We start from the raw sequence: 27819 nt of genomic DNA, 5'->3' as shown, positions 1-27819 counted from the left end.
GGTTTCAACCGTAACACAGTACTTGCCTCATTTATCTTGCAGGGCTGACGTGACAATCAAGACACAGCGTATGTGACAATGCTTTGGGAGCAGCAGAGCGTTTTATTGCAGAGGCACCCTTGCCATCAGCTTGCTTAGGATGGCTGGCTGTGCCGTCCTGGTCATTAGCTGTCATCCGCCCTTTGCCTTCCTCCTTGTTCACGGAAGTGTCCCTCAAGCATCTATTTTTTCACCATACTGAACCTTAAAGAGTTATGTAGACACTGACAAATAGCTAATTCTATCAGCTCCTCAAGGAACTGCCTGTCTCTTCATTTTGCTTGAGACCCCTTATCACCAATCACTGGGAGGGAGAAGGGAGAGTAGTGACAAAGCTTATTTCCTCCTGGTAGTTAATTCACTTTATCATTTAAAAAAAGGTGTTAGGATTTTTCTTTGTTCAAGGCACTGGGTCGGGCTCAGTGGGGTGCAGCATGGTGCACCTAAAATAATCTCAGCTTTGGAATCTGAGAGACTTTGAGTTCAAACCCAGGCGTGGCTATTTGCTTAGCTCTGCAGACTTGGCGGGTAATGCTCTCTCTGAGCTTTAAGTTCGTCTTCTGTACTGGGGGTATTACATCTCTTGCAGCGATATTGAGAAGATTATAATTAATGCCTGTGAGTGACTGGCACATAGTGAGTGCAGAGAGGACAGATAAGCAGCAAGGACCATCTTCAAGCTCAAAGCGTGGTAACAGGAGTTGTGGATGATGAGATGTGACAACCAACAGAAAGGTGCAGAGAGGGAGGGGCATCTTCAAAAAAATAGCGAAGGTCTTGTTCTGACAGTACTCAAGTAGCAGCCGAAGGATCGCTGTGAAAGGTGCAACCCTGCGTTCTCTTCAGTTTCTGAAGTCATAAAAACAAAATGGCCAACCGAAAAAAATTCTGTTAAGTCCCAATACTAAAGGGTAAAGATGAGGTAATACGGTGTCTGTGTTGTAGTTATGCAAATGAGAACAATGAGAGAAAGTTAGCGATGGCTTCTCAACTGTCACTGGAAATGTGATCTAAAGGTTTACTGCAGTCTAGGTATTTTTAATTTTTCCTTTGGTAATCATCACGATGGTTGGCGCTGGGGCACCTCGCTGGCTCAGTCGTTTGAGCGTCCGACTTTAGCTCAGGTCATGATCTCAGGAGTTCGAACCCCACATTGGGATCGCTGCTGTCAGCACAGAGCCTGCTTTGGATCCTCTGTCCCTTTCTCTCTCTGCCTCTCCCTGTTCTCTCTCTTTCAAAAATAAACATTTAAAAATAAATAAATAGCCTTAAAAAAAAAAGATGGTTGGTGCTAAAAAGTACATTAGGAAACTCAATGGCTTCCAAATATGGAACTTGTTTGGGTTGAGAGGTATTAATATGGAAACAGGTGAGTCTGCAGGCTGGTCATTTTGTGCTCTGATGTGCTTTAGAGACTAGAGCAGGGGGCTGAATTATCAATAAACTGAAATCTATTCTAAATTCCAAGATCTCCTTCTGCCTGGGCTGTGTGACCATGAGCAGGTCTTTAACATCCCCATGTTCAGATTCTGGGAGTCAAGATTACTGACTCAATGAAGTCACCACCTCCTTGTCAGGTAGTAGGTGTTAAACGTTTTGAACTCCTGAGATTAGGGCCAATTGCTACTGGGATTATACTTATTCATCATTAAGCAACTCCAAACAGGTTGGGTATAAGTTACTAAGGAGGAGAAAGACAAATGTTATCAAGACAAATGTATGCTAATTTTTTAGCATCCAATCCAAAATAAATGATCTTCCTAAGTGTACAGTGTGGACCCTGGGGTCCCATGAGGGAGAACAAAGGACATCTCTTAGCTTTCCAGGCTTTTCCATATCCTGGTGTAAGAGCCTACTAAATTCGGGGTGTCTGGGTGGCTCAGTTGGTTGAGCATCCAACTCTTGATTTTGACTCAGGTCATGATCCCAGGGTCGTGGGATTAAGCCCTGAGTTGGGCTCTGCGCTGACGGAGGAGCCTCCTTAAGATGTTCTCTCTCTCTCTCCCTCTGCTCCTCTCCCCAGCTTGTGTGCACACTTTTGCTCTCTAAAAACAACAACAACAACAACAACAACAACAACAACAAACACCCCAACCTACTAAGTTCATATGGTTTTGTAAAGACAAATATCCCTGGGATAAAGGAAATCTATCATTTGCTTAGGAGAAATGTTTTTAGACTCCCTTCTTCTAAAAAGTAATTTGACCTCTTCCTGGTATCCCAAATCCCTGAGACTTTGAAAGGACAAAGAAAACCAATTTGGAACTCTTTCAAAGGATTTATTTGCTACAGAATTGCTTGAGCCCACCAACAAGATGAACTCAGGATTTCTGTGTTTAAAAGGATTTTGCTCACAGATTTATTTTTACAAGTGCTTCAACATTCAAAAAGTAATTCTTTTTGCCAGCATTTGGCATGTCTAGAAGAGGTTAGAAAAAGTTAGAATCTATAGAATTAGATGTCTAAAAATAGAAAAAAACCCGAAATTTTAAAATTCCTCATTTGAACAGGTCCTGAGTTGAAATCACATTCATCTGCAAGAAGAACTGTTTTAGGTCAGAAACGCTGTGTTGTGTAACTCCAGATCCTGATCTTGGATTTGACCAGTGAGGATTCCAGGCACTGCATGAATGACAGCAGAGATGTCATTCAGTTGGCCAATTCCGGCATGTGTCCTACCTGGCTTGTAAAGTTTTATAAATATCTCTTAAACCCAAACCTTCAGGTTCTCTGACACCGATTGTCTTACTCTGATTCTCAATACTTTTTTTAAACAAATAAACAAAAATTTTCCCTGCAAGATCACACATTTAAGTATTTGTTGCTTGTGGATAGATACAGAGAAACCAAGCATGGATGCGAATTAACAATTCAGCGATGGAGCTGTGAATCTCTGGATGGCTGTGTAAGCTGCGAGAAAAGTCCCTCGCTGGCCCTGCACTTGCTGTGCACCAGAGGCGGCCTTCCGGGCAAGGTCAACCTGAAGAGGGTGTGAACCCCAGCAGCTGCTCGATGGGTTTAAACCGCCACTCATCTGCCTCCAGCTCTTCTACCAAACCAGCTAATTTTTCCATCCGAGCAACTTGCTGATCTGTAAGGGTCAAGGAGGCAATATATAATACAACGTATCTCCCACGAGACAGTCACCACCCACCAACATGATGATTGGTTTAAAAATAATTTCCAGAAGGATTTTTTTCCTCACTAGTCAAGAATTGAGGTCTTATTCTTTGTTGGTCAGAAGACTTAACCTAAAACAACAATGACAAAAAACAAGGAGTATGTACCCTCCATGCCATAGCGATTTGGTACTAAAATCCTTGAGCTCCAGGCAATTGCAGCTTTCCCTCCTACGTTATGCCTTCAATAGAGAGAAACGATCTGGTGGGAGAACACAGTTCTCTGATACATAAATGAAGGCCGCAGAAAAGGTGCTATCAGGGTCTTAGAGTCCGGGCTTCTCAGAGTCCAGACAGACAATAAGGTATCACATAAATACTTGAAGGTGAAGATGATGATGGTAAACAGTGGAGAACATTAAAAGGTTTTAGGAAGGAGAAGGGAAAGCAACACACGAATGGTAGGAAGCAGAGTCTCCTCTAGAAAACTAACACTTCTGACTTCAGCTTCTGAGCCTCACAATGTGGACATGACGTCTGGCTTAAGACCGCAGAAGGTTGTCCTCGCTTCGGCAGCACATATACTAAGAGATCATGGAATGTTTTTGTCTGCAGGTCATTTAGAAAGTTCACTTAAAGAGCCTTGTAGAGTTTCAGGAGTTTTTGTCACAAAGCACACTGACCTTTCTGATACTCCTTTCCCATCCCCGCTGCCCCATAATTTGTTCTCATAGTTAAGTATACAACACTCATGTGCTTACCATGTTTCACCTGTTTAAGCGTAGATGCCACTTGATAACTGAAAACGGATTCGCAGAGGAATCTCTCAGAGCCATCTACAAACAGAAGAGGAAAAGTTTTAATCTGCTCTAAGGGTTTTATGGCTTCTGATAAACCAAGCAAGTGTGGCCATTCTTTTCCCTGCTTTCACATTCAGGGTACAGTTTTCAGTGTTTACAAAGAGGGCTTCTGTTTCATTTAGAACTAACAGTCCTTAGCTATAAAAGCTACTTCTTCTATATCTAGAATATTAAAACAGTCCCTCTACTTGTTTCAAAGTTTAAAAATAATATTTAGAAAAACAAAAATAAGAAACCTCAGTGTGATGTCCTGGTCAACATTTCTCCCCTCCTAACCTGAGAGTTTCTTAATGTTCTCTTATTCTGCATGTCAGGCAAACACTGACATCTGACCCATTTGGCCACATGGCTCCTGTGCTATCCAAATACAAAGGTACACCAAAACTCTAGATCATTTTCATTCTGAAAAGTAAAACTGAGGGCAAAATAGCTGTTGTTGATTTTTAATATATCAAGTTACATCACTATGACCATCACAAAGCACTGCTGGGAAATTTTATTCTGTAAACGCAAATTGTAACCTTGATTTTCCAACTGAACCAAAACACTGCAATTTGGATGGTGATAAGAGTATGGTGCAATTTCAGAACCTAGCATTGTACTGGTGCCAAGAACTGGCAACAAGAAGGTAGCTAACTCAGTCGCAACAGCACTTGGAAGATGATTATGAAACATAAGCTAGTTCATGTTATTCTTTGTCAGGCAAGGGCTGATACAGCAAAATATACTCCCCAAAGACACGGAACTCATATAAGCAAATGTGACTTTTAGAAGGGTAGCAGAAACCATTTGGGGGAGGTGTCGTATTGCAAAAATCCTAAAACAAACGGAGGGAGAGGACACAGCTGTCTTTTTTTAGGTGGTAGTTCACGTCAGCACTACTAGGTGTCAAGCACTCACCCATCAGTCACGGGCTGGCGTTGTCACCCAGCTATTAAGTGACAAGGAGATAGGACTAACACATTCTGGCTTCATGCTGAGTTTCACACAAGGCTGACCTGATTTCAGAAGTCATGATTGTAGAAATAAAAGGAAACCTCATTTCAAATAGAGGCAGAAGGCCAGGACGGGGAGCTCTCATGCCCTAACACTCAGGGTCAACTGCAGACTCCAACAGGTAGAGGCAAATCTTGCCTTCCCAGCAGGAAGAAAGAAGCCTATTATTTTGCCACCCCAGCAGGATGAAGAAAGGTTTTTCTCCTTGCCAGGCAATAGCCTAGCCAATGAGAAACTGTCATAACTCAGCCAATGGAAAGCCACTACACTTCCCAAATGCCTACTTTGTGCCAATAGACTTTTTGTTTATAATAGTCTCTCCCAGCTCCCCCCTTGCCTCTCTTATGTTCTCTGGACTTGCCTATGGTTTTGCCATAGCTTGCTTGTCCCCAGTTGGATTCCTGAATAAATCCATTTTTTTGCTGGTAAAATAATGTGACAGTTTTATTTTTAAGATTAACAGGGTGAGGGGTGCCTGGCTGGCTCTGTTGGTAGCGCAAGTGATCTCGGGGTCCTGAGTTCAAGCACCACGTTGGGGCTAGAGCTCACTTAAAAAAAGAGAAAAAAAAAAAGATTAAAATGGTGAACAATAAAACCATAGATATTGTATCCAAATGCTTGGATGTACAACCAAGAGGGCTTCTGTCCAATATTATATTCAAAATTGATGCAAAAAAAAAAAAAAAGAAAATGTAATTATTTTCAGATTATGTATTAATATATGCATAATGTTGTATTTCAAAATATTATTTCATAAAGTGCTATACACTTTAGGAAGAAAGCTACATTCGTTAAATTCAACCTCTTTTCTACATATTGAACTATATGGTGTATAATATCCTATCCCTTCCTCCCACCCCATTCCTCTGGCTGAATGGAAATCATTTGTGAGCAGATAATCTAAACTGAGCAAAAAAATTTTTTATTTTCAATTACTTAAATATTATACTGTCCAGTTTATTATGTAAATATGCCAGTGTTCATTATTCTATTCATACCCTTGCCTAAAGAGTCAAATTATAACTCAAGTTTTATTTTAGAAAAAGCAGAGCATAGAGAATTAGAGCCCACTTCTCAGGTAGTTTGATCTTAAACTTTAGGATCTCACTTCACGAAAGGCAGTGGGGATTATGGGCTATAAGGATCAGGCCAAGATGTATTTGGAAGCTCTTGGAAGTGCTACCTCGCACTTACATTTAATCACAGGTGCTATTAGGATAAAATGCTTAAGTTATAACATTTGCATATTTCCCTTGGCAATGAACTTCAAAGCAAAAAGATGTAAGCTAATCTTTCAAAAAGGCACTTGCGTATCACTTTACCACTTTATGCCTATGGAACACACTTTTGTTGACTTGTAGCTCTGTATTAACCACAAAGTCCACTGCTTAGCCACATCCTATTAGATGTGGTATCTGTACCAATCTAAAGCCTGGAATTTCTCTAGAGAGGAGTCAGCCTGGGGCAATCCATCTTCTATTTAGAAACTGTAATCAAACCCTTTGTAACACACCAAACAGCAATACATCAGCTTTCCTCTTAAGGGACAAGCAAAGGTTGTAAGTAGTGAAAAGTTCAGTAACTTGCCAAATCTAATAAATAAATGCCATGCCAACTCCAATAAATAAAATGCTATCAAATTCATTTAAAAGAATATTACCTCACAGTAGGAAATTAGACTATGCCAGATAATTTATACTTCAGTAGCCTACAATGTCACTAAAATTCAGCTACTTCTGGGTTGGAAGGCATTCTCTAATTTGCTCACTAAACTGGGTGAGGACAATCTTAGCCAAGGGCAGGAAGAATGCTGAAAACTGCTGTAAAGATCTTCTTCAGTTTATGATGGGGTTACATCCTGATAAACCCATCCTAAGCTAAGAATATCAGGTTGAAAATGCATTTTTTAAAAAGATTTTTATTTTCAACTTCATTATTTATTTTGAGAGAGAGAGCTAGAGTGGGGTAGGGGCAGAGAGAGGGAGACAGAGGATCCGAAGTCAGCTGTGTGCTGACAGCAGCAAGCCCAAAGCGGGGCTCAAACTCATAAACTGTGAGATCATGACATGAGCCGAAGATGGCACTTCAACCGGCTGAGCCACGCAGGCGCCCCAAGATTTTATTTTTCTAAGTGATCTCTACACCCAGTGTGGGGCTCAGACTCACAACCTTGAGACCAAGAGTCGCATGCTCCATGGACTGATCCAGCCAGGTACCCTGGAAGATGCATTTAATACACCTAACCTATCAAACATCATAACTTAGCATAGCCTACCTTAAAAGTGCTTGGAACACTTGCATTAGCCTACAGTTGGGCAAAATCATCTAACACGAAGCCTATTTTATAATAATAAAGTGTTGAATATCTCATGTAAATTATTGAATACTGTACTGAAAGTGAAAACCAGAAATGATTGTTTGGGTACAGAATGGTATCATCGGTTGTTTACCCTGGTGATTGTGTGGCTGAGAACTGTGGCTCCTGCCCAGCATCCTGAGAGAGTGCTATACCAAATATCGCTAGCCCAGGAATAGATCAAAATTCAATATTCAAAGTATGCTTTCTATTAAATGCATATGGCTTTTGCATCATAGTAAAGTAAAAAAATCCTAAGTCAAAATATCAGTAAGTTGGGGACCATGTATACATTATTTGAGGTGTCTGTTACAGAGTGCATGCGTGAGAAAGTTAATTCATAATGTTAAGTATATTACTTTGGTTTATTATCCTTAAGACTTATGACGAGGATGCAAAATCAAGTTGAACCTGTTATAAACAGTACCCAATCTTGGCTCCTGATTGCCTTTCTTCCTTCTCTGAAAAGGCAACTTTTCTTACTATTTTCATATTCAATTAAACTGGTGTAAGAAAACTGGTCCGTTAATGTGCGTTAGATTAGCTGCATAATAGTATCACCCATAAACATAGTAGAAGATGCTTCGAAATCCAACATCCTTATTAGGTTTCATTTAAGAAAATTCTTTTTAGGAGTACTCTTTTTCAATTCAACATTCTGGATTTGACCAGGATAGTTCAGGAATGACCATCTTGAAGTTTTCATAGTTTGTCCTTAAGTGTAAGTAGCTTTAAAATATAGCTAAAACTTTAAACCTAAGAAAGGGAATCAAAACTGCACTTTGAATTTAAACCTAATATAAATTCATCCTACAACAGAAAGCCAACACATTTCCTCCATGAAGCACACTGGGATGGAGTAAAAATGGAGAGAACTAAAACTTGTTAGAACATCAGCATTCAGACTAATCTCAGTAGCCTTTCTTCTTTAATGTTTCCAAGTAATCTGTTATACACTGATACAGAACCCTTATAGCTTTGAGACTAAGGAGGTACCTCCTGTATCAAATTCCTCTTGTAGCTAGAATTTAAATGACTTTAATCTTAGAGTCCATTGTTAAACATTGATTCCTCTTCTGCGGCTATAAAACTCATTAAGCAATTTCAGTGCCTCCAATTTTTGATTTTTGTGGGCAACTTCCTTAATACCAGTTGTCTGGCGCATACAGTTGAAGTCATAATGTATTTTTAGTGCCACATATGGTAAACAAGGCCCCAATTGTTCACTATGTCCAGACTCAGTGATGCCAACTCGAATATTCGATTAACACAACTGAAGATGAAAAGGCAAAGACAGAAGTACGTACATCACAGATGGATCACCAACTACATTACCCAATTGTCTACTTCACTAATCGTGATTTCAACCACTTCTAGAGAACCTTATGGTCCCAGGCTTCCCATGCTTCTTTGTCACAAATGATTCTTCTGTTTGGGCTTAACCCAAAATTCTTTTTACCCGACATAAATGAATAAAGTTCACCCCCAAAAGCTGACGCCTATAGTTTGTACCTTTCTCAGAGATCTCCAGATTTTTAAAATACACTTACCAAGATTTGCAATTTAAAGCAAAAAAGATCAATATGTAACTAAGCACAAAAGTGCTACAAACAAGTAGATTTTGAATCCTTAATAGGTTCTTTGCTGACTTTTTTCAAAGTATGATGAATAGTTTATAGTTACGGACCATTCTTTTGTAAGAATCCCTCGAATGTCAGTCACAAGACAGACTCCTGTGCTGCACCCTAGCCTAATTCAGAATCTCTAAGGTGGGCCAGAAATGTGCATTTTAAATAAGCTCTTCAGGTGATTTTTTATGCTCCCTATTAAGAATTTATTGGTCTAGCTCCTAAAGTGACATGCATCCAATGAATTTCGGGTATCAATGCGGTTTCATGCTTACAGCTTGTGCTCTGATCTTGGCCAGCCAGTTTGCAAATGTGTGCTGAGTGAGATGGTGGATGATTTGACGCAAATCCAGCTCCAGTGCTAGTAAAACCACACAGCACTGTCCTGCAATGGGCCAGGAGAGTCATCTTCACATATAAGAGTAGTATATTAGTTTTCCTCTTAGAACCTATTTGATGAGGTTAATCTATCTGTAGGTTAGAAAAAAACACATCAAACCTACTCATCATAGGGAGGCAGACTGGTGCCAGGATAAAGCAAACTGGAGCAGGAGGTCAAGAGAATTCCTGGTTCTAGTGCTGACTTTGTCTTTAACGTGGTCAAATCACTTTAACTTTTCTGCGTCTAAATAAGTCTAGGTGACTTCCTTGATTTCCAAAGTCTTTTTCAGCTCCAAAATTTTGACAGTGGAGAAAGATTTGTGTTTTGAACATAACACTTTGAAATGGGGACAAGAGATGAAATGTGAAGCTGAAATCAGGGCACACTTGTCTCTAATCCACTTAATAGCTTCTTTACAATTAATATTCATTGCAGGTCAGAATCCAATTATTCAGCAAAAAGCAGCATGAGATCACCTTCTAACATCTCTCCAGCTCCTTTGGGGTAGGTGAAAAGGGCTTTCCGTGGTGGGGCAAGGTCTGAGACACTGAAACCAGATCCCGTGACAGAACTTCCACTGACCCCACCAGCTGAGGAGGATGATGAAGAGGCAGCCATTTCCTCTCTAGCAGAATTCTCACTTCACTACAGAGAAAGAAAAACAGTGATTGGCAAGTTTATGGAAGTGAGACTGACAATGTTTCATTCTAGCTGCCATAAAAGCCAGCACACAGTTTAGTATAAGCTCCCCTTCTTTTCTATCCTTTCTACTTCCGCAATCTTTTACTAATGTCTCAGGCCAAAATCTCAGGATTTTAAGTGAAAATATGTTTATTCTGCTTTTCTACTTAAAACACTACTTCCTACCATTAGCAAACTGTTTATATCGCTTGGGATCGACTGTGGGTGATTTATGGGTTATGAAAGGGTGATACGGCAGGGCCAAGGTAGCAATTTGACTGAGGAAATAAATTATATGAGGATAAAACAACATGCCTCATAGGACAGTTTGTCTTGGCTACGTCCTGACCAAGCCATACCAAAAAATTCACTTATAAAATTTTCCAAATAAAATTCCAGAATAACACTGTGTTCTGTTCTCAAGGAAAGGGAATTGGTTAGGAAATACATATTTGTCCTTTCGTTAAAAATGTTTTAAAAACTTTTTCATCCAAATGTAATACCCAAATTGGTCACTTGGTGGCATCCCCAAACCAGAACAAGGTAGCTCATGAAATGGATCGCTGAATTCATGGTTTATTATGAATACAGCAGCTGTGTTTAACCCCATGTCATATTAAAAAATCAGAAAGCCCAAATGTAAATGAGAAAATCTGTACTGAACACATGATTCCTTACAGAAGTTCAAAACCAAAATACTACTTTTGCCATCGAAGCTTATATTACACATTTACTTAAGATTCTAAAAAATGTACATTTTCTAAAAAGAATGGATGGGGCGCCTGGGTGGCGCAGTCGGTTAAGCGTCCGACTTCAGCCAGGTCACGATCTCGCGGTCCGTGAGTTCGAGCCCCGCATCGGGCTCTGGGCTGATGGCTCGGAGCCTGGAGCCTGTTTCCGATTCTGTATCTCCCTCTCTCTCTGCCCCTCCCCCGTTCATGCTCTGTCTCTCTCTGTCCCAAAAATAAATAAAAAACGTTGAAAAAAAAAAATTAAAAAAAAAAAAAAAAGAAAAGAATGGCTAGCATTGTGCTAGAATTTCCCACCATGATGGAAATGTTCTAACATTCTATTTCTGTGCTGTCCAATATGATAGCCATTGACCTTCTGTGGCTATTAAACTAGTGTGACTGAAGAACTGTATTTTAATTAAAAAAAATTTTTTTTTTAAGGTAATCTCTATACCAAAGGTGGGGCTTGAACTCACAACTGCAATCAAGAGTCATATGCTTCACCAACCAAACCAGCCAGGCACCCCTGAAAAACTGTATTTTAAAATTGTATTTATTTTTTTAAATTTTATTTTTTTTTTCAACGTTTTTTATTTATTTTTGGGACAGAGAGAGACATAGCATGAACGGGGGAGGGGCAGAGAGAGAGGGAGACACAGAATCGGAAACAGGCTCCAGGCTCCGAGCCATCAGCCCAGAGCCCGACGCGGGGCTCGAACTCACGGACCGCGAGATCGTGACCTGGCTGAAGTCGGACGCTTAACCGACTGCGCCACCCAGGCGCCCCTAAAATTGTATTTAATATTAATTGAAATTTAAATAGTCACATGTGGCTAGTGATTACTGTATTGGATAATACAGCTCTAGTATTTAGACTAAAAAATGACTTTACACTGAATTGTATACTTTAAAATGGCTAATGGTTAATGTTATGTTATGAGAATTTTAGCTCAATTTAAAAAAACAGACAAAATGACTTTAAAAGGATTTTAAAAATGAATTTCTGTCTTTAATGGCCAAGAATTTTAGCTGATATTTTCTTCTTTTGCTAGTTGCAAAAAACATTTGTTACAAAAGTCAGAACTTATTTTTGAAAAAATAGAAAAAAATGAGAGAATACTATGCAGACATAAATCCTATATATATATATATATATATATATCATCTAATCTATATATATATAATATATATATATTATTCATCTAATCTATATATATATAGATTAGGTCATCTAATCTATATATATATATATATATACACACATACATAATCCAGTGTCCTAGCAAGAAAAATGATATCGTATGCATTTCTGAAATGCCGGCTGTTCTGTTTCCTTAATTTTGTGATGATGATTTAAGGCTGTCAGGGAAGCAGAGTTTAGTTTTTGATTTCATTATATGTCCATAAGTAACACTGATTAAAACTCAAGGGAGACATGGGAACAGTAAGGCAACTGCTATAATTAGAATGTCGGCCTATTTAAAAATACAAATTGATTAAGGACATCGTCAATTTTGCTATTAGATCACCTTTTCTTTTTTCTCTCAGCTCTGTAACTCTCCGAATCATAGTCAGAAAACCAACATTTCAAGTTGGATACATATCCAATCTTTGGGTGACACTAGCTTAAAATATAGCTTGACAGGTTCTTAAATGCTCTTTTAAACAGAACTTAAGCAGTAATGGACCTGGTCTAAATTTCTAAGTGGATTCTTGTTGGAATTCAAATAAAGTATACAGATAATTTAGCCATCTTTTGGAGAGGTACTCAGTCTTATTTCCCATCAGTTCAGAGCAGAACCTGCTGTGAAGTGTTTATATATCTCACCTAAGACTTAAAACCCCAAATCTTTTTTCTACACCTTGATAAATGCTCTATTCAGTTGCAAATGCAAGGGATGCTTTATATTTTGAAATCAGTGGCTCAGCAGAGCTCCCTAGGGACTGCCAGAGTGAGGACAGCTTCAAAGGCTAGACACAGTGTGACTTCTAAACTGAGTATAATCAAAGGAATTCCCTTTCATCCCATTTTCTTTCAATCTCAGAACTACTATCATTCAATACACAAAACAGTTAAGGTTGAAAACTGGAGTGCACAATTAGCACAAAGTACCTTTACACAGGTAAGCAGTTTTCTGCTGAGTTAGAATAATACACCTAAGTAATTTCTAACTTTAAAGATACAGGTTGAGGGGCGCCTGGGTGGCGCAGTCAGTTAAGCGTCTGACTTCAGCCAGGTCACGATCTCGCGGTCCGTGAGTTCGAGCCCCGCGTCAGGCTCTGGGCTGATGGCTCGGAGCCTGGAGCCTGTTTCCGATTCTGTGTCTCCCTCTCTCTCTGCCCCTCCCCCATTCATGCTCTGTCTCTCTCTGTCCCAAAAATAAAAAAAAAAAAAAAAAAAAAGATACAGGTTGAATTTTGCATGCTATCAGCAGATGGTAAGAGAGGAATTTATTTATTTATTTATTTATTTATTTTTTAATTTATTTTTGGAACAGAGAGAGACAGAGCATGAACGGGGGAGGGGCAGAGAGACAGGGAGACACAGAATCGGAAACAGGCTCCAGGCTCTGAGCCATCAGCCCAGAGCCGGACGCGGGGCTCGTCCAGGCTCCGAGCCATCAGCCCAGAGCCGGACGCGGGGCTCGAACTCACAGACTGCGAGATCGTGACCTGGCTGAAGTCGGACGCTTAACCGACTGCGCCACCCAGGCGCCCCAAGTAAGAGAGGAATTTAAATGGAACTAACAATAAACCCTGCTTTGTAACTGCTTTATGAAGGCACGCATTCTGATCATCAGAACCCAACATAATGCTTGGCTTATATTAAGTAGCTGCTGATTTAAATAAATGTTTGCTAAATGAATTAAACATTTCACAGGAACCACAAGATTCCTTAAAGGTCATCTAATCTAATTCCTTCATTTTATGGATGACCAAACAAAACCAAGCTATAGAAATGTTAGCTTCTATGCTGTGACACTTTTCAAGCAATGGCTTTGTGGGCATATCATGTGCCATATGAAAACACTAAGAGTACAGACTCTGAAGCCTCTCGGCCTAGGTTCACGTCCTGGTTTTGCTATTTAACTTGCTGTTATAACTCTGGACAAATCGTTTAACCTCTCTGTTCCTCAGTTACCTCATCTCTGAAATCGGAATCATAGTAGTACCTTCCTCAGAAAGGTGTCACAAAGGTTAATATAACTAAAGCATTTAGAATAGTTACAGGCATAGTAAACACTTACTACTAGCTTTCCAAAATTAGTAATGGATATTTACTCCTGAATCTTTTTTTCCCCTAATGCAGATCCCAGTTTTGCATTCACAGTATGTCCCAACACACTTACTCATGAGAAAAGTTTTAATTCTCTCCATTTGACAGAGTCAGCAAGCTCCTAGAGGGGAAAGGGTCTGCTCAGCAAGAGGGAAAATGCCCTCCATTAACCCACTTAGCACTTTCATTTTACGGTTCATGAGTTTAGAAAGAATTCTGTGATCTAGGAAAGGGGGAACGAGTTGTCTTTCCACCTGCAAGGCCTAGCAACAGAACCCGGATCTCAACTTTCCTGAATGAATAACGAACGATGATAGAACGCAGGGCTAGTGGCTCAGCAAAGATTATATGCATGGGAAAGACAAGTGGGGTGTCATGAGAGCTGGTCCATTACTGGTTTTTTTTCTTCTTCTTCATTCTGCAGATCTACAGTATTAATACAACTCTAGCACACACTAGGCTGCCAGGCCCAAGGTAGGTACTCGCTAAAATTCTGTTTAATGAGTAAATATTCATGATAAGTAATCTAATGTGGGGCTTAACCTTATAAGGGAAGCTGAGTCTATTGGCAGTAGAGATCCCCATAGCAGAGCAATGTTATTTTGGGGGACACAGCATGGCTGTGTCCAGTGATAGGATGATCAAACATTTATCTACGACAGGGATGACCTCGTATTCATAAACTTTACTTTCTATCAGATCTACGTCTGTTTTCTTAAAAGAATTCTTTTAGAAGGAGTCTCCTTATGAAAGACGCTGAAAGGACACTGGTACAATGGCAAGTTATTACAAGCAATCACTAAATTCCATCATCAACAAATCGTTCCATCGGGCTCCACTTAAAACAGCAGGACTACCACCCAAATGGATGCTGCCGCTAAAACTAGGTCGGGTGGAGAGAAAGGGGCTAGAAAGGGGAGGGGTCAGGACGCTGGCAGTTTCCCCACTAACTCTCAGGCACGCTTCCTCCTCCTTCCCCGTGCGGTCCCAAGGGGGCGACGCCACCGGCGCCGCCCCATTGCGCAGGCGCCGCCCGTCGGCCCGCATGCGCACCCAGTGCGGCGCGGCCTGAGGAAATTTCCTTACACTCCCTCTGCAGCAGGCTCCAGTTTCTCCTCCTATCTTCTCCGTTTTACTAGTCCCTGCAGGTAGGATCCCAGGGATCAACTCCCTTCCACCAAGCTCCCGGGGTCCTTGAGCCCTCGGCCACTTACCTCAGAGGATTTGGCACTTTCCCCTACAGCCCCGCCCCCAGGGCCAGCCGGAGCGGCAGCGTTTACAACGACGAGGACGGCGGCGTGCGCGCGCCCGCGCGGAAGGAACCGGCGCCGGCGTGCGCGCGCTCGCGCTGGTGGGCGTGGCCAGGGCGGAGGGAAGTGGTGAACGCGCTCAGGGAGAGAACTTCCGGGTCCTTCGTCGCCCCCCCCCCCGCCCCTCCCCCACACCTCCCCCACCCTTACCATGGTTTTGCTTGGAGTCCTGGAGTTCCTTTCTCTTCAGTCGTTTTGGTGTACTCGCTTTTTTTTTTTTTTTCTCGCTTTATGATTCGGGGCGTTAGCTTCCCCCACGACATTTCAGGACATTTCAGGCCTTCTGCTCTCCTCTCTCCAGGCTACCACGAGACAGGATTAAATTGCTTATCCACCCCGCCCCCCCCCCCCCCCTTCTTTCAGAGCAGTACCCCAGTGCTGAACGGGAAAGGCAGACGAAGTTTGCTGCCTTTGAGACACTACGCTCTTACTCCAGAGCTCATGGTCTGAGGGCCCGGCCTAAACATTAAACTACCTTTGTGAAGGGCCTTTTTTATTTTGTGAGGTCCTGGGGGAATAGGGCACTACGGTGTAATGTCCTTAAACTGTTGCTAATTATGCCTGTCTTCAAGTCTGCTTACCTTCAATGTTGTTACTTCTTGCAACGCGAAATCTCTCCTTCATTCCGGAAGCAAATTACCAATTAAAGTGACTTACTTGCTGAGGGTTGGATTGAGCTTTAGTATATTTAATAAGGACGGGTCGGGTTTTGGAGGATCTCTCAAATTTTGGGCTTCAAGACTATGTAACATGTAGGAACATTCGTTGAACTTAACCACAGCTAGCCCGTAAGGAACCTTTGCTTTAATTCTTGATTCATTAAGTGGTGACTAGAAGCTTGACTTCTCAGTGAGTGATGCACAGTTTTTGGGTAGTGGCCTGTAAAATGGATAGCAATGTGTTGGTTTGAAGAACCATGTTGGTTAAGTCATAGTTTAACTGTTTTGATGGGCAACTGGATCTAATTTTGAGGTATATGTTTCTAGCATCTCTGAAAGTACTTAGAGGTTATTTTTACCTCCTGAAAGATAAGTGTGCTAAACATTCCTAATCCTCTTAATTATCATGTTGGATAAACAGGGTGAGACACTTAGTAAATGGTTAAACAGAAAATTGTTTCTTACTCTCTTTAGGTTAAACCAATAAATAATAGTAATAAATACTATTCTCACAAAGTCATGGATGACCTGTATATAGAGGGCTGAATATTTTTTTTGGTTGCACGTGTGTGGAGGAGGGGCAGAGAGAGACAGGAGAGAGAGAGAGAGAGAGAGAGAGAGAGAGAGAGAGAGAGAATCCCAAGCAGGCTCCTGATAGTGTGGAGCCTGACAAGGGGCTCGAACCCGTGAACTCTGAGATCATGACCTGAGCTGAAATCAAGAGTTGCTGCCCAACCGATTGAGCCACCCAGGGGCCTCTGGGCTGAGTACCAATTAATCACCTTTTCTTGGAGTGCTGAAATAGTTTACAAATTACTGTTTAGGGGCACCTGGGCACCTGGCTGGCTCAGTCTGTGGAGCATGCAACTCTTGATCTCAGGGTTGTGAATTTGAAGCCCATGTTGGGTGTAGAGATTACTTAAAAGTAAAATCTTTAAACACAAAAACAAATTACTGTCTAGAGTGATCCAGGAATGGAATACTGTTACGGAAGATGTAGCAACTGACTTAAAACAGCTCGCAGATAGGGGAAATCTAATGGGAATAGGGCTGCTTTTGCTTAGTGTGTACTTTGAACAGATGTCCAATTGCATAATGGTCCATATAATAGAGGGTTTTTATTTCTGATTAAAACAAGGTAAAATGATCATTTGTTTTTCAGGATTTCACTAGAGTACTATTGGGAGAAAGTATCATGGAAGTTCTGCGCCCACAGCTTATAAGACTTGGTGGACGGATTTACAGAAAAAATCCCATCCAAGAACAGACTTATCAACATGAAGAAGAAGATGAAGACTTCTATCAAGGTAATCCTAGTTGCTCTTGGGTCAGATTAGTACAGTGGTCTCTGAATTGTGGAAGCAGTGTTTTGTTGTGTTTCAAAGTGTTCTTTGTGAGCACTGAAATTTGAGATGTTTAGCCTCTACCTAGCTCCATTTGTGTGGATGTCTGAGGGGACTGGTTAGTTTCAATTTGATGAGCCATTCTCAGTTGCAGTCTGTAAATCATGTTTCATCTCTGTGCAGAGACAAAAATGTAATAAGGGGTAATTTTAATAAACTCTTAACAGCAGCCATTAATATTCTGTGACAAAATTAATTTCCTTTATCTGTAAAGTTGTGAAGTAGTATATATAAATTGTTGAAATAAATGAAATATGCATTTTATCCAGTGCCCCAAAATGTTAGCTGTTACTACTGTTATGTTGTGATTTTTCTTTTTGTAATCATATAGACATTTCCAAATATGTGACTAATGTAACTTTATTATTACGTAGGGATGATTTTAAGAAGTAAAATAAACAGTTGAGATGGATTATGAATATATATATTTTTAAGTTTACTTATTTTGAGAGAAAGGGAGAGAGAGAATCCCTCAGTGCAGGGGCCCAATGCAAGGCTCGAACTCACAAACTGTGAGATCGTGACCTGAGCCGAAATCAAGACTTGGATGCTTAACCAGCTGAGGCACCCAGGCGCCCTGATTATGAATACTTCTAAGTCAATTAAATTGGGCTTGGGTTTAATGCATGAATAGGGCCTTTCATGTTCTCTGCTTCCTTTTCCTTTAGGTTTTTAAACTTTTTCATCAGTCCCTAAGCCTTGGGGGTTAGTCTTCCCTTTGGTTTTCCCATTGTTTTCCTTTCGCCTTGGGGACTTGATCTCCTTTATTTGACCCTCCTTTCTCTTTGGCTGGCCTAATGGTGTAAGTTCTCCTGCTATCACTGCTATCTCATTCACTGAAGTAATTTTGTCCTCATACTAAAAACTGCTTACTTGCACATTGTAAGAGGATACTTTATGTTATGTGAATTACATCTCCATAAAAAATAGTAAAAAAGTTTTATCGTGTCTTATCTTTCTGGGAGAAAACAGTTAAATAGTGGTACGTATATACTACGTTAACAGGGTTCTAAGACTGGAAGGTTTAACATAGTCACATGTTTTTTATTTTTTTTCCAAGAGCAGATCAGGAGGAATCTGTCAGAGCAGTGTTCTGCAATGTAAAGTGTTTGTACATGTGTATTTTTTTAAACCTTGAGAGTGGTTGGCAGGTGGGGAGAAGACTTCTCCGCAGAGCAGCAGCTGTGAGTGAGGTGTGATGGTTTCTCTGCAGGCTTCGTGGAGTGTGCAGAAGAGCCCTGTGATGCCTACGAGGTGGTGCAGACCCAGCAAGGTTTCCGGTGTACCGTGAAGGCCCCCAGCCTGCTCTACAAGTGAGTGAGGCCCCCAGCTTCACGGGACATACTGACAGGAAATTCAGCAGGAAGATGACTCTTTTCTACACTTTTCTGCAGTGCTTGATTACTAATGACAAAACAGTTTAGTGTTTTATGTCCTAGAATTTCTAAGGACTGATAATGGATCAGTTTCATCATTCCAAATGTATCACCAAGTCCTGTTACGTTTTGTCTCTTAAATTTGTCTTTTGAATCGACCACTTGTCTCTTTACTGCCACCCTGCCGCATCTTCTGTGAATTACTTCAGCCTACTTACTAGGCACATAATTATTGTTCTCCTCCCAGTCAGTTCTTCACATTGAGGGTAGAGGTGTCTTTCTAAAAGGCAAATGTGATTACTTTATTACCTCTGCTTATATCTGCCAACATTTTCCATTGAAGATGGAATTCTCTTCCATTGGAGTGATGGCCAAACTCTTGAACGTGAGTTGCCAGCCCTGCATTTTCAGTCACAACTCACCACTCTTTTTCTGGTTTTGCCCTTAAGCCTAGCTAGTTTTCTTCAGTTCCTGAAGTGTGCAGTGCTCGTTCCTGCCTTAGAGACTTGGCATATGCTGTTCCCTTTGCCTTATACTCTCTCTTCCTTACCTAGTTATATTGTTAAATTCTTCTTTTTAGGGAACCTTGCTTTGACACCTTCATCCCCACCAACCACACTGATTACTCTACCATATGTTTTTGTAACACCCTCTACTTTTCTTTTGTAGCACTTTTCAGTTATGTATATTTATTTGCATATTATATGATGTCTTCTCTACAAGATGGGAGACTTCTGGAAGGCAGGACTGTGTCTGTTCGATTAATCTCCGGTGTTTGTCAAAGACTGATGCTTTCTTCGGGGTCATCTTTATGAATTTGCTCAGAAACTTTGTGATCACTTCACTCTGTGCTTACTTAACATGATTGCCCACATTCTGTCTCCACAGTAACATGGTTAGCTTAAGTGGTTAACTGGCTTCTTTTGGACTTACACCTCTGGATATAGGCTGGTTTAGGAAGTGTGTAAATTGTTATTCTGTGTTGTACTAGGTGAATTAGGTCTGTTCAAGCTCCTCTGTGGAGGAGATCTACAAATAGGGAATCCTATTCCCTTTAAGCTCCAAGAGGCAAATCATTTCATTTTCGCCAATCTTGAGAATATTCTGAAACACCTGTTAAGGATGAAATTCTTCTCTTGGCATGTGGCCAAATGGGAAACCAAATGCTAAACCTGACAGCTCATTTTCCTTTAAGGTTCCAGTGACATTTTCTTCTAAGAAACAAGATTTTAGAAAGTCATGTTCAGTTTCCTGGTGAAATCAATGTAACTGTTTTCCTTAATGTGTGTGTGTATTTGCCACCACTTAGGTGTGTAAAAATTCCTTAGATGTCTGATTCCAACTTGATCTTTTGGATTCTATATATTCTAAGTATTCATTATGTTCTAGGTGACTTGCATGTTAGATTAGTTATTAGTTCTGCTCAATTGTAATTAATAGACAGTATTTATTAGGAAGATTTTTTTTCTTATTAATAATCTCTTTAGGCTTATTTGGATCAAGGAATAAATTTCTTGACCAAATTAATTTATAATGATATCTTAATAGTAGTAACACCTGTCCATGGACTAGATGTAATTCTTTAGTTCTCTGTGTCAGGTACACATTAGAATCACCTGGAGAGCTTTTAAAACTCTCTATACTTGGGTGTACCGCAGACCAATTAAACAGAGTCTCTGGGAGCTGGATTCAGGCATCATTGGTTTTTGAAGCCCCCCAGGTAATTCCAGGGCGTAGCCAAGATTGAGAACCACTTGATCTGGTTGGATTTTCTACCTTAAGGAGTCACCTTTTCACTGTGTATCTTTTTTTTTTTTTTTAATTTTTTAAATGTTTTATTTTTGAGGCAGAAAGTGACAGAACATGAGTAGAGGAGGGGCAGAGAGAGAGAGAGAGAGGAAGACACAGAATCCGAAGCAGGCTCCAGGCTCTGAGCTGTCAGCACAGAACCCGACGCGGGGCTCGAACTCACAAACCGTTAGATCATGACCTGAGCCGAAGTCGGACGCTTAACCGACTGAGCCACCCAGGCACCCCTTCACCGTGTATCTTTTATTGTAGTGAATGTTTTAGATTCCTCATGTAAACCTCTTTTCAACCTGGCAGTAGTCTTAATTGGAAGGATGCCATTTGGGGATAGCATGAAATATACCGAGCTATGTACCAGTCACTGGGAAGCCCTTTTATATACGATCACGTTTAAGCCTTACACCAACTTTGTTGTACTTAGGTATTATTCATTCCATTTTTCTAAGTGAGGAAGTAGGCTTAGAGTGGTTAGATGACTTGCCCAGGATTTGAGTCTAAGACTTCTTTAACCTCAACTACTTCCTCTCTAAAATGCCTAGGCTATTAATAATACTTTGAGCCAGCTACTTTTTGTGTTTTTTAAAAATATTTTTATTTTTAATTTTTATTTATTTTTACTTTTTAAATTTAAATTTTAGTTAACATACAGTGTAATATTGGTTTCAGGAGTAGAATTCAGTGATTCATAACTTTATACAATACCCAGTGCTCCCAGCATCCATCTAGCCCATCTCCCAGCCACTTCCCTCCATCAACCCTCAGTTCTCTATCATTGGGAGTCTCTTATGGTTTATTTCCCTCTCTTCTCTTCCTCCCTCCTTCCCATGTGTTCATCTGTTTTGTTTCTTAAATTCCACATATGAGTGAAATCATATGGTATTTGTCTTTCTCTGACTGACTTATTTAACTTAGCATAATGCATTCTAGTTCCATGCACATCATTGCAAATGGCAACATTTCATTTTTTTTTTTTTTTTTTTTTAATTTTTTTTTCAATGTTTTTTATTTATTTTTGGGACAGAGAGACACAGAGCATGAACGGGGGAGGGGCAGAGAGAGAGGGAGACACAGAATTGGAAACAGGCTCCAGGCTCCGAGCTGTCAGCACAGAGCCCGACGCGGGGCTCGAACTCACAGACGCGAGATCGTGACCTGGCTGAAGTCGGCCACTTAACCGACTGCGCCACCCAGACGCCCCAACATTTCATTTTTTATGATGGCTGAGTACTATTCCATTGTGTGTGTGTGTGTGTGTGTGTGTGTGTATACACACCACATCTTTTTTATTCATCACTCAGTGGACATTTGGGCTTTCTCCATAATTTGGCTATTGTTGATAATGTTGCTATAAACATTGAGGTGCATGTACCCCTTTGAATGTGTTTTTGTATCCTTTCAGTAAATACCTAATAGTGTAGTTGCTGGATTATAGGGTAGTTCTATTTTTAGTTTTTTGAGGAACCTCCATACTGTTCTGCAGAGTGGCTGCACCAGTTTGCATTCCCACCAACAGTGCAGGACAGTTCCCCTTTCTCCACATCCTTGCTAACACCTGTTGTTTCTTGTGTTTTTAGTTTTAGCCATTCTGACAGGTGTGAGGTGAGATAGCTCATCGTGGTTTTGATTTGTATTTGCCTGATGATGAGTGATGTTGAGCATCTTTTCGTGTGTCTGTTAGCCCTAAAGATTTTATTTATTTTATTATTTTTTTAATATTTATTTCTGAGAGAGAGAGAAAGAGAGAGAGAGAGACAGAGCACAAGTGGGGGAGGAGCAGAGAGAGAGGGAGACAGAGAATCCGAAACAGGCTCCAGGCTCTGAGCGGTCAGCACAGAGCCCGACACGGGGCTTGAACTCACGAACCACGAGATCATGACCTGAGCCAAAGCCGGACGCTCAACCGACTGAGCCACCCAGGCATCCCGTTAAAGATTTTATTTTTAAATAATGTCTACGCCCAACATGAGGCTCAAGTTCACAACCCCGAGATTAAGAGTTGTATGCTCCACCCACTGAGCCAGCCAGGTGCCCTAAGCCAGCTACTCGTTAATAGGCTTCTCTATTAGCCACATGCTAACAACAGTAGCCTGGTTGAAAGTACCCTTATTGGGGATCCTGGGTGGCTCAGTCTGTTGAGTATCTGACTCTTGATTTTGGCTCAGGTCATCATCCTGGGGTTGTGAGGTTGAGCCCCAGGTTGAGCTCTGCACTGAGCATGGAGCCTGCTTAAGATTCTCTCTCTCTCTCTCTCTCTCTCTCTCTCTCTCTCTCTCCCCCTCCCTCTCTTCCCCTCTGTCCCTCTCCCCTGCTCCCACACACGTGCTTTCTGTCATTAAAAAAAAAAGGTAAGTACCCCTTATTGATAAGGCATGGAAAGACTAAAGCCTGACAGAGTTGGTGGAATAGACTCTCTAGCCCAACACAGACAAACCACTGGAGAATTGTGTTTCAATCCTCTTCTAAACATTTGTTTTTTTTTTTTTTTTTTTTAATTTTTTTTTTTCAACGTTTTTTATTTATTTTTGGGACAGAGAGAGACAGAGCATGAACGGGGGAGGGGCAGAGAGAGAGGGAGACACAGAACCGGAAGCAGGCCCCAGGCTCCGAGCCATCAGCCCAGAGCCTGACGCGGGGCTCGAACTCACGGATCGTGAGATCGTGACCTGGCTGAAGTCGGACGCTTAACCGACTGCGCCACCCAGGCGCCCCTAAACATTTGTTTTTTAAACCAGCTTACTACAGTGCATCTTAATGGAGATAATTGGGCTGGTTATTCCATTTAAAAACAAATGCACAGTCTTAGACCTAGTCACTCATGTGGTTGGGTACTGTAACTGAAGTCCTAGAAGGTGAAATATTGTTGATGATGGGGAGTTTTTTTCTCTTTATGGTCCTGTCTTTGCATCTTCAGTGCTTTATAGACTCTGAAACTTTTCTCCAGGGATCCAGTAGTCTCTTTACTTTAACACATCTAATTACTCTGGGTTCCAGAAGATAACCTTGGATTGTCAGAACTATTTATTCTAGGAGGCCCAGGCAAGTAATGTAAGTGAGTCAATAGATGGTGGAATTGGAGTAGATGAAACAGAGTAGGGAGTGATGGGGATTGTGATAAGCTCATGTTCCATTTTTAGGGACTAGAGTAAGCTCCAGCCTATTGCTATGAGTTGTCAGATCTTCTAATTTTTCTAAAGAACCTGGAAATCTATATTTTTAGGTTAAATTTCCCCATTTTTAGGTGAAATCTCCTGAACAAAACGTGTATTGCTGAATTCAGCCTGAGGGTTACATATTTATTCTTTTTGCTTTTGAAGCTGTTCTGAATAATCTGTCCTGAATGGTGGACCCTTCTCTTTGCCAAGCTCTTTACCTTTATTTCATTTTATTATTATTTAATATTTATTTGGAGAGAGAGAGAGAGAGAGAGCGCAAGCGCGAGCACACGCACATGCATGCATGAGCAGGTAAGGGGTAGAGAGAGAGGGAGAGGAAGAATTCTAAGCAGGTTCTGTGCTGTCAGTGCACAGCCCAATATGGGGCTTGATCTCATGAACTATGAGATCATAACCTGAGCTGAAATCCAGAATCGGACGCTTAACTTACTGAGACACCCCTGTGCCCCAACCCTTATTTTATTAAGGATAATTCTTGCAGGATGAACTCATAATATAGTTAATTTGCTCTCGAAAGACAACGTTTTCCCTAAACTGTAGACCCACTGGTTGCTGGGAGTGCCTTTTGAGACTATGCCAGCTTTCTTTTTACTGAATTGCAGACCCAGATTTTGAATCTAACTTTGAAGAGCAAATAGGTGTTGGGCGTGGTTATTTTGTTTATATGTTGAACTGACTCTAGGGCATTATTTTGCCAATTGGTGTATTGCAGAACATTATATAAAGCTATATGACTTGTAATTTCCTCTACAAATATTGAGCCTTTAGTGATGCACTTTTCTATAAGGGAGTATCTCTGGCTACATATGATTTAAATATGTAATTTTTTATTCTGATGCATTTGACTTACTATCCTTCCATAATTAAATTTTCTCTATATTATAGGCACATAGTTGGAAAGAGAGGGGACACTAGGAAGAAACTAGAAGTGGAAACCAAAACTTCTATTAGCATTCCTAAGCCTGGACAAGAAGGAGAAATTGGTGAGACTTAGTATATGTGTGATATTTGCAATCACTTTTGCATGTGTATGGAATACTGTGAACCCAACAGAGGTGTTTAGTGACTATATTCTTTTTTTTTTTTTTTTTTTCAACGTTTTTTATTTATTTTTGGACAGAGAGAGACAGAGCATGAACGGGGGAGGGGCAGAGAGAGGGAGACACAGAATCGGAAACGGGCTCCAGGCTCGGAGTCATCAGCCCAGAGCCTGACGCGGGGCTCGAACTCACGGACCGCGAGATCGTGACCTGGCTGAAGTCGGACGCTTAACCGACTGCGCCACCCAGGCGCCCCGTGACTATATTCTTTGTGTGTGTGTGTGTGTGTGTGTCCATGGGCAGAATTGAATAGTGACTGTATTCTTTATGGGGTTCTTTGGCCTTTTTATGATACATTAATTGGGCTTTTTATAAATAATCAGTATCAGTCTCCCGATGAGGGAAGATGTAGTTATACACCTTTATCTTGATTGAGTACCTGGGCCTTCACTTTATACTTTACCATGCACTGATGTTATAAAGCTTCCAGATTTTGTTGTGTAATAGGAGAATTCTTCTATGCTTTCCTAGCTTGAAATGGAGTTTGTGAATTGTTTAAAGTTAGAATTCGAGGAAAACCAGTGAGGTCAGCAAATCTGAAATCAAGTTCAGCCCTTTTCAAAGGTGTTGTCTTGTTTTTACCTTGTTTTGTAGACTGGGAAGGATATTATAAAAGCAATGATTAAAATAACAACCTGATTCAAGTAACTGCTCAAGTGAGGAAAAATAGTTGAGTATAAATCAAGTCAGAAAGTGTCTGCACTAAGCATCAGTGTGAACCAAGGGCACAGGGTTGTGTGGTAAAATGGCTTTGAGTGAAGGGCACTCACTGTAGGGACAACATTTTACAAAACTCATTCCAAAATGATAGGACTTTTTCAAAGTCCAATAAGCATAGCAGCCACCAATAATACATCTTTTATAAATACCCATGGGTTTTATTAAGTCTTAGGAGAAAAAAATTACTAGTTTTCTTCTCATTTTGTAAGCATAATCATCATGACAGATAAGATGCAGTTGACTGTAGAGCTGTGCTGTCCAGAAGGACTTTCTGCAATGATGGGAATGTTCTATACCTGCATTGTCCAGTACGGGAGCCACTAGCATGTGTGACTTTGAGTGCTTGAGATGTGGCTGGTATGACTGAGGAACTGAATCTTTAACTTCATTTAATTCTAATCATTTAACTTTTAATTTAACTGGGTGCATGTGGGCTCCTGTATCGGACAGCAGAATGCTAGAGTTTTTCTCAGTCCTTTGGTAACATCAGCAGGTGTTAACATAGGAACTCTAATGACATTTTTGAAGAACTTTCATTAAAATAAATATTCAGCTCATTAGAATTACAGATGGAAAAATCCAGGTCTTTCCTTAAGTATTAAAGTTCAAGCTGCAAATACTGAAGTGATTTTATAATTGCAGTAAAGGTTATTTCTTTAAAAAAAATTTTTTTAATGTTTATTTTTAAGAGAGAGAGAGAGAGAGTGAGCAGGATGACTGGGGGAAGGGCAGAGAGAGAAGGAGACACAGAATTCAAAGCAGGCTCTGGGCTCTGAGCTGTCAGCACAGAGCCCGATGCGGGGCTCAAACCCACCAACTGTGAGATCATGACCTGAGCTAAAGTCAGATGCTTAACCGACTGAGCCACTCAGGCGCCCCAAGGTTATTTCTTTATCTGTTTTTTTTTTCCTGATTGTAGATTAATACAGGCTTTCAAAAGAACAAAAGCTTATAGAAATTATATATATGTATAAAGGGAAATGTTTTAAAAAAAGTATAAAAGGAAATGTCTTGTAATATGAACCTCAGACATAATCACTGTTAACAGTTGAATATATTCCTCATTTTTTCTATCTGTATAGTAGCTATAACAACTTTTATTGCAGTAAAAATTATAACATGGTATAAATGTGGAGTTCTTAGGCATTTTAAGATGCTGGAGTCATTCCAAAACTTATCCAGAAAAGGGTAGGCAGGTTGTAAAGATTCCATTTTGACTTAGAAAGCACAAATATTTCAGTGTGGAAACCCGTGTGTCTAATCGTTAAAAGTAAGAATTTAGTGGAACTAATTTAATTGGAAAACGAGGATAAACTGGTTATTGGTCTTGTAGGGAAGTATAGTATACAGAAAAATCAAATTTATTGGTTAGAGTAAATTGAGTCGTAATGTGAGACTAAGACAGGTTGCACTGGTGTGGTATTTGCTTTCGTTTATTCATTTTCTTTTGCCTCTCCTAAAACTAGAGAGGCTAAAGAAGGGAATGATCTAGTAGGTTTTAATTTGTCCTCTTGGCAAGGATCTGGTCATCTAGGTTGTTTTGAAGTCTCAGGATATCAGAAGATGCTTCTTTTCTTTTTTTTTTTTTTAAATGTTTATTTTTGGGACGCCTGGGTGGCTCAGTTGGTTTAGCATCCGACTTCGGCTCAGGTCATGATCTTGCTTCTTGTGAGTTCGAGCCCCGCATTGGGCTCTGTACTGACAGCTCGGAGCCTGGAGCCTGCTTTGGATTCTGTCTTCATTTCTCTGCCCATTCCCTACTCATGCTCTGTCTCTCTCTCTCTCTCTCTTTCAAATGATTTACATTATATTAAAAAAAAAAAAGTGTTTATTTTTGGGAGAGACAGAGACTGAGCATGAGCCGGGGAGGGGCAGAGAGAGAGGGAGACACAGAATCAGAAGCAGGCTCCAGGCTCCGAGCCACCAGCCCAGAGCCCGACGCGGGGCTCGAACTCACGGACCGCGAGATCGTGACCTGAGCGGAAGTCGGACGCTTAACCGACTGAGCCACGCAGGCGCCCCTGTCTTTAACCATTTTAATAAATAATCTGATGAGGGGCACCTAGGTGGCTCAGTTGGTTAACCTTTGGACTTTGGCTCAGGTCATGATCTCACAGTTCACGAGTCCAAGCCCTGCATCAGGTGAGCTTGAGCCCTGCTTTGGGCTAGCATGAGCCCCACTTCGGATGAACCCTGCTTC

At 40.8% G+C, this 27819-nt stretch overlaps 2 protein-coding genes across 12 annotated transcripts in view; one reads left to right on the top strand and one right to left on the bottom strand.

Annotated features, from left to right (window-relative positions):
• Positions 1 to 2297: 2297 nt before the first annotated feature.
• ANAPC16 (anaphase promoting complex subunit 16) lies at positions 2298 to 15398 on the bottom strand. Of its 3 annotated transcripts, none has more exons than XM_058696645.1 (4): positions 15284 to 15398; positions 9857 to 10025; positions 3920 to 3994; positions 2298 to 3130 (listed from the first exon to the last, which is right to left on the bottom strand). In XM_058696645.1, the coding sequence occupies exons 2-4, from the start codon at positions 9996 to 9998 to the stop codon at positions 3015 to 3017; spliced, it is 333 nt and encodes a 110-aa protein (XP_058552628.1). In that variant the 5' UTR covers positions 9999 to 10025; positions 15284 to 15398; the 3' UTR covers positions 2298 to 3014. The 3 variants fall into 3 exon arrangements, with proteins under 3 accessions (XP_058552628.1, XP_058552629.1, XP_058552630.1); XM_058696646.1 differs by lacking the exon at positions 15284 to 15398 and adding an exon at positions 14143 to 14161; XM_058696647.1 differs by lacking the exons at positions 9857 to 10025; positions 15284 to 15398 and adding an exon at positions 9274 to 9495.
• Positions 14515 to 27819, top strand: part of ASCC1 (activating signal cointegrator 1 complex subunit 1) — a 108610-nt gene continuing 95305 nt past the window's right edge. For 6 of the 9 annotated variants that reach the window (XM_058696639.1, XM_058696636.1, XM_058696637.1 and 3 more), the window contains exons 1-4: positions 15108 to 15217; positions 17201 to 17345; positions 18655 to 18754; positions 24685 to 24782. In XM_058696639.1, coding sequence (XP_058552622.1) covers positions 17234 to 17345; positions 18655 to 18754; positions 24685 to 24782 — 310 coding nt within the window. In that variant the 5' untranslated portion in view covers positions 15108 to 15217; positions 17201 to 17233. Of the gene's footprint in view, positions 14544 to 15107; positions 15218 to 15307; positions 15421 to 17200; positions 17346 to 18654; positions 18755 to 24684; positions 24783 to 27819 lie in introns of those variants that run through there. The other 3 variants (XM_058696642.1, XM_058696641.1, XM_058696635.1) reach the window with 2 other exon arrangements.

This window comes from Neofelis nebulosa, chromosome 13 (genome assembly GCF_028018385.1).
Source record: "Neofelis nebulosa isolate mNeoNeb1 chromosome 13, mNeoNeb1.pri, whole genome shotgun sequence".
Taxonomy (NCBI): domain Eukaryota; kingdom Metazoa; phylum Chordata; class Mammalia; order Carnivora; family Felidae; genus Neofelis; species Neofelis nebulosa.
Note: the sequence above shows the minus strand (reverse complement) of the source record. Positions and strands in the feature narration are given on the sequence as shown.

Bases quoted from the DNA above. Each gene is read 5' to 3' on its own strand.
- ANAPC16 (XM_058696645.1), bottom strand. From the start codon at position 9,998: ATGGCTGCCTCTTCATCATCCTCCTCAGCTGGTGGGGTCAGTGGAAGT. The intron at 3,995-9,856 runs GTGATCTCATGC...TTCTGTTTGTAG, and splicing joins AGCTGGAGAGATGTTAGAAG to ATGGCTCTGAGAGATTCCTC. The intron at 3,131-3,919 runs GTAAGCACATGA...TGACCCTTACAG, and splicing joins GCTTAAACAGGTGAAACATG to ATCAGCAAGTTGCTCGGATG.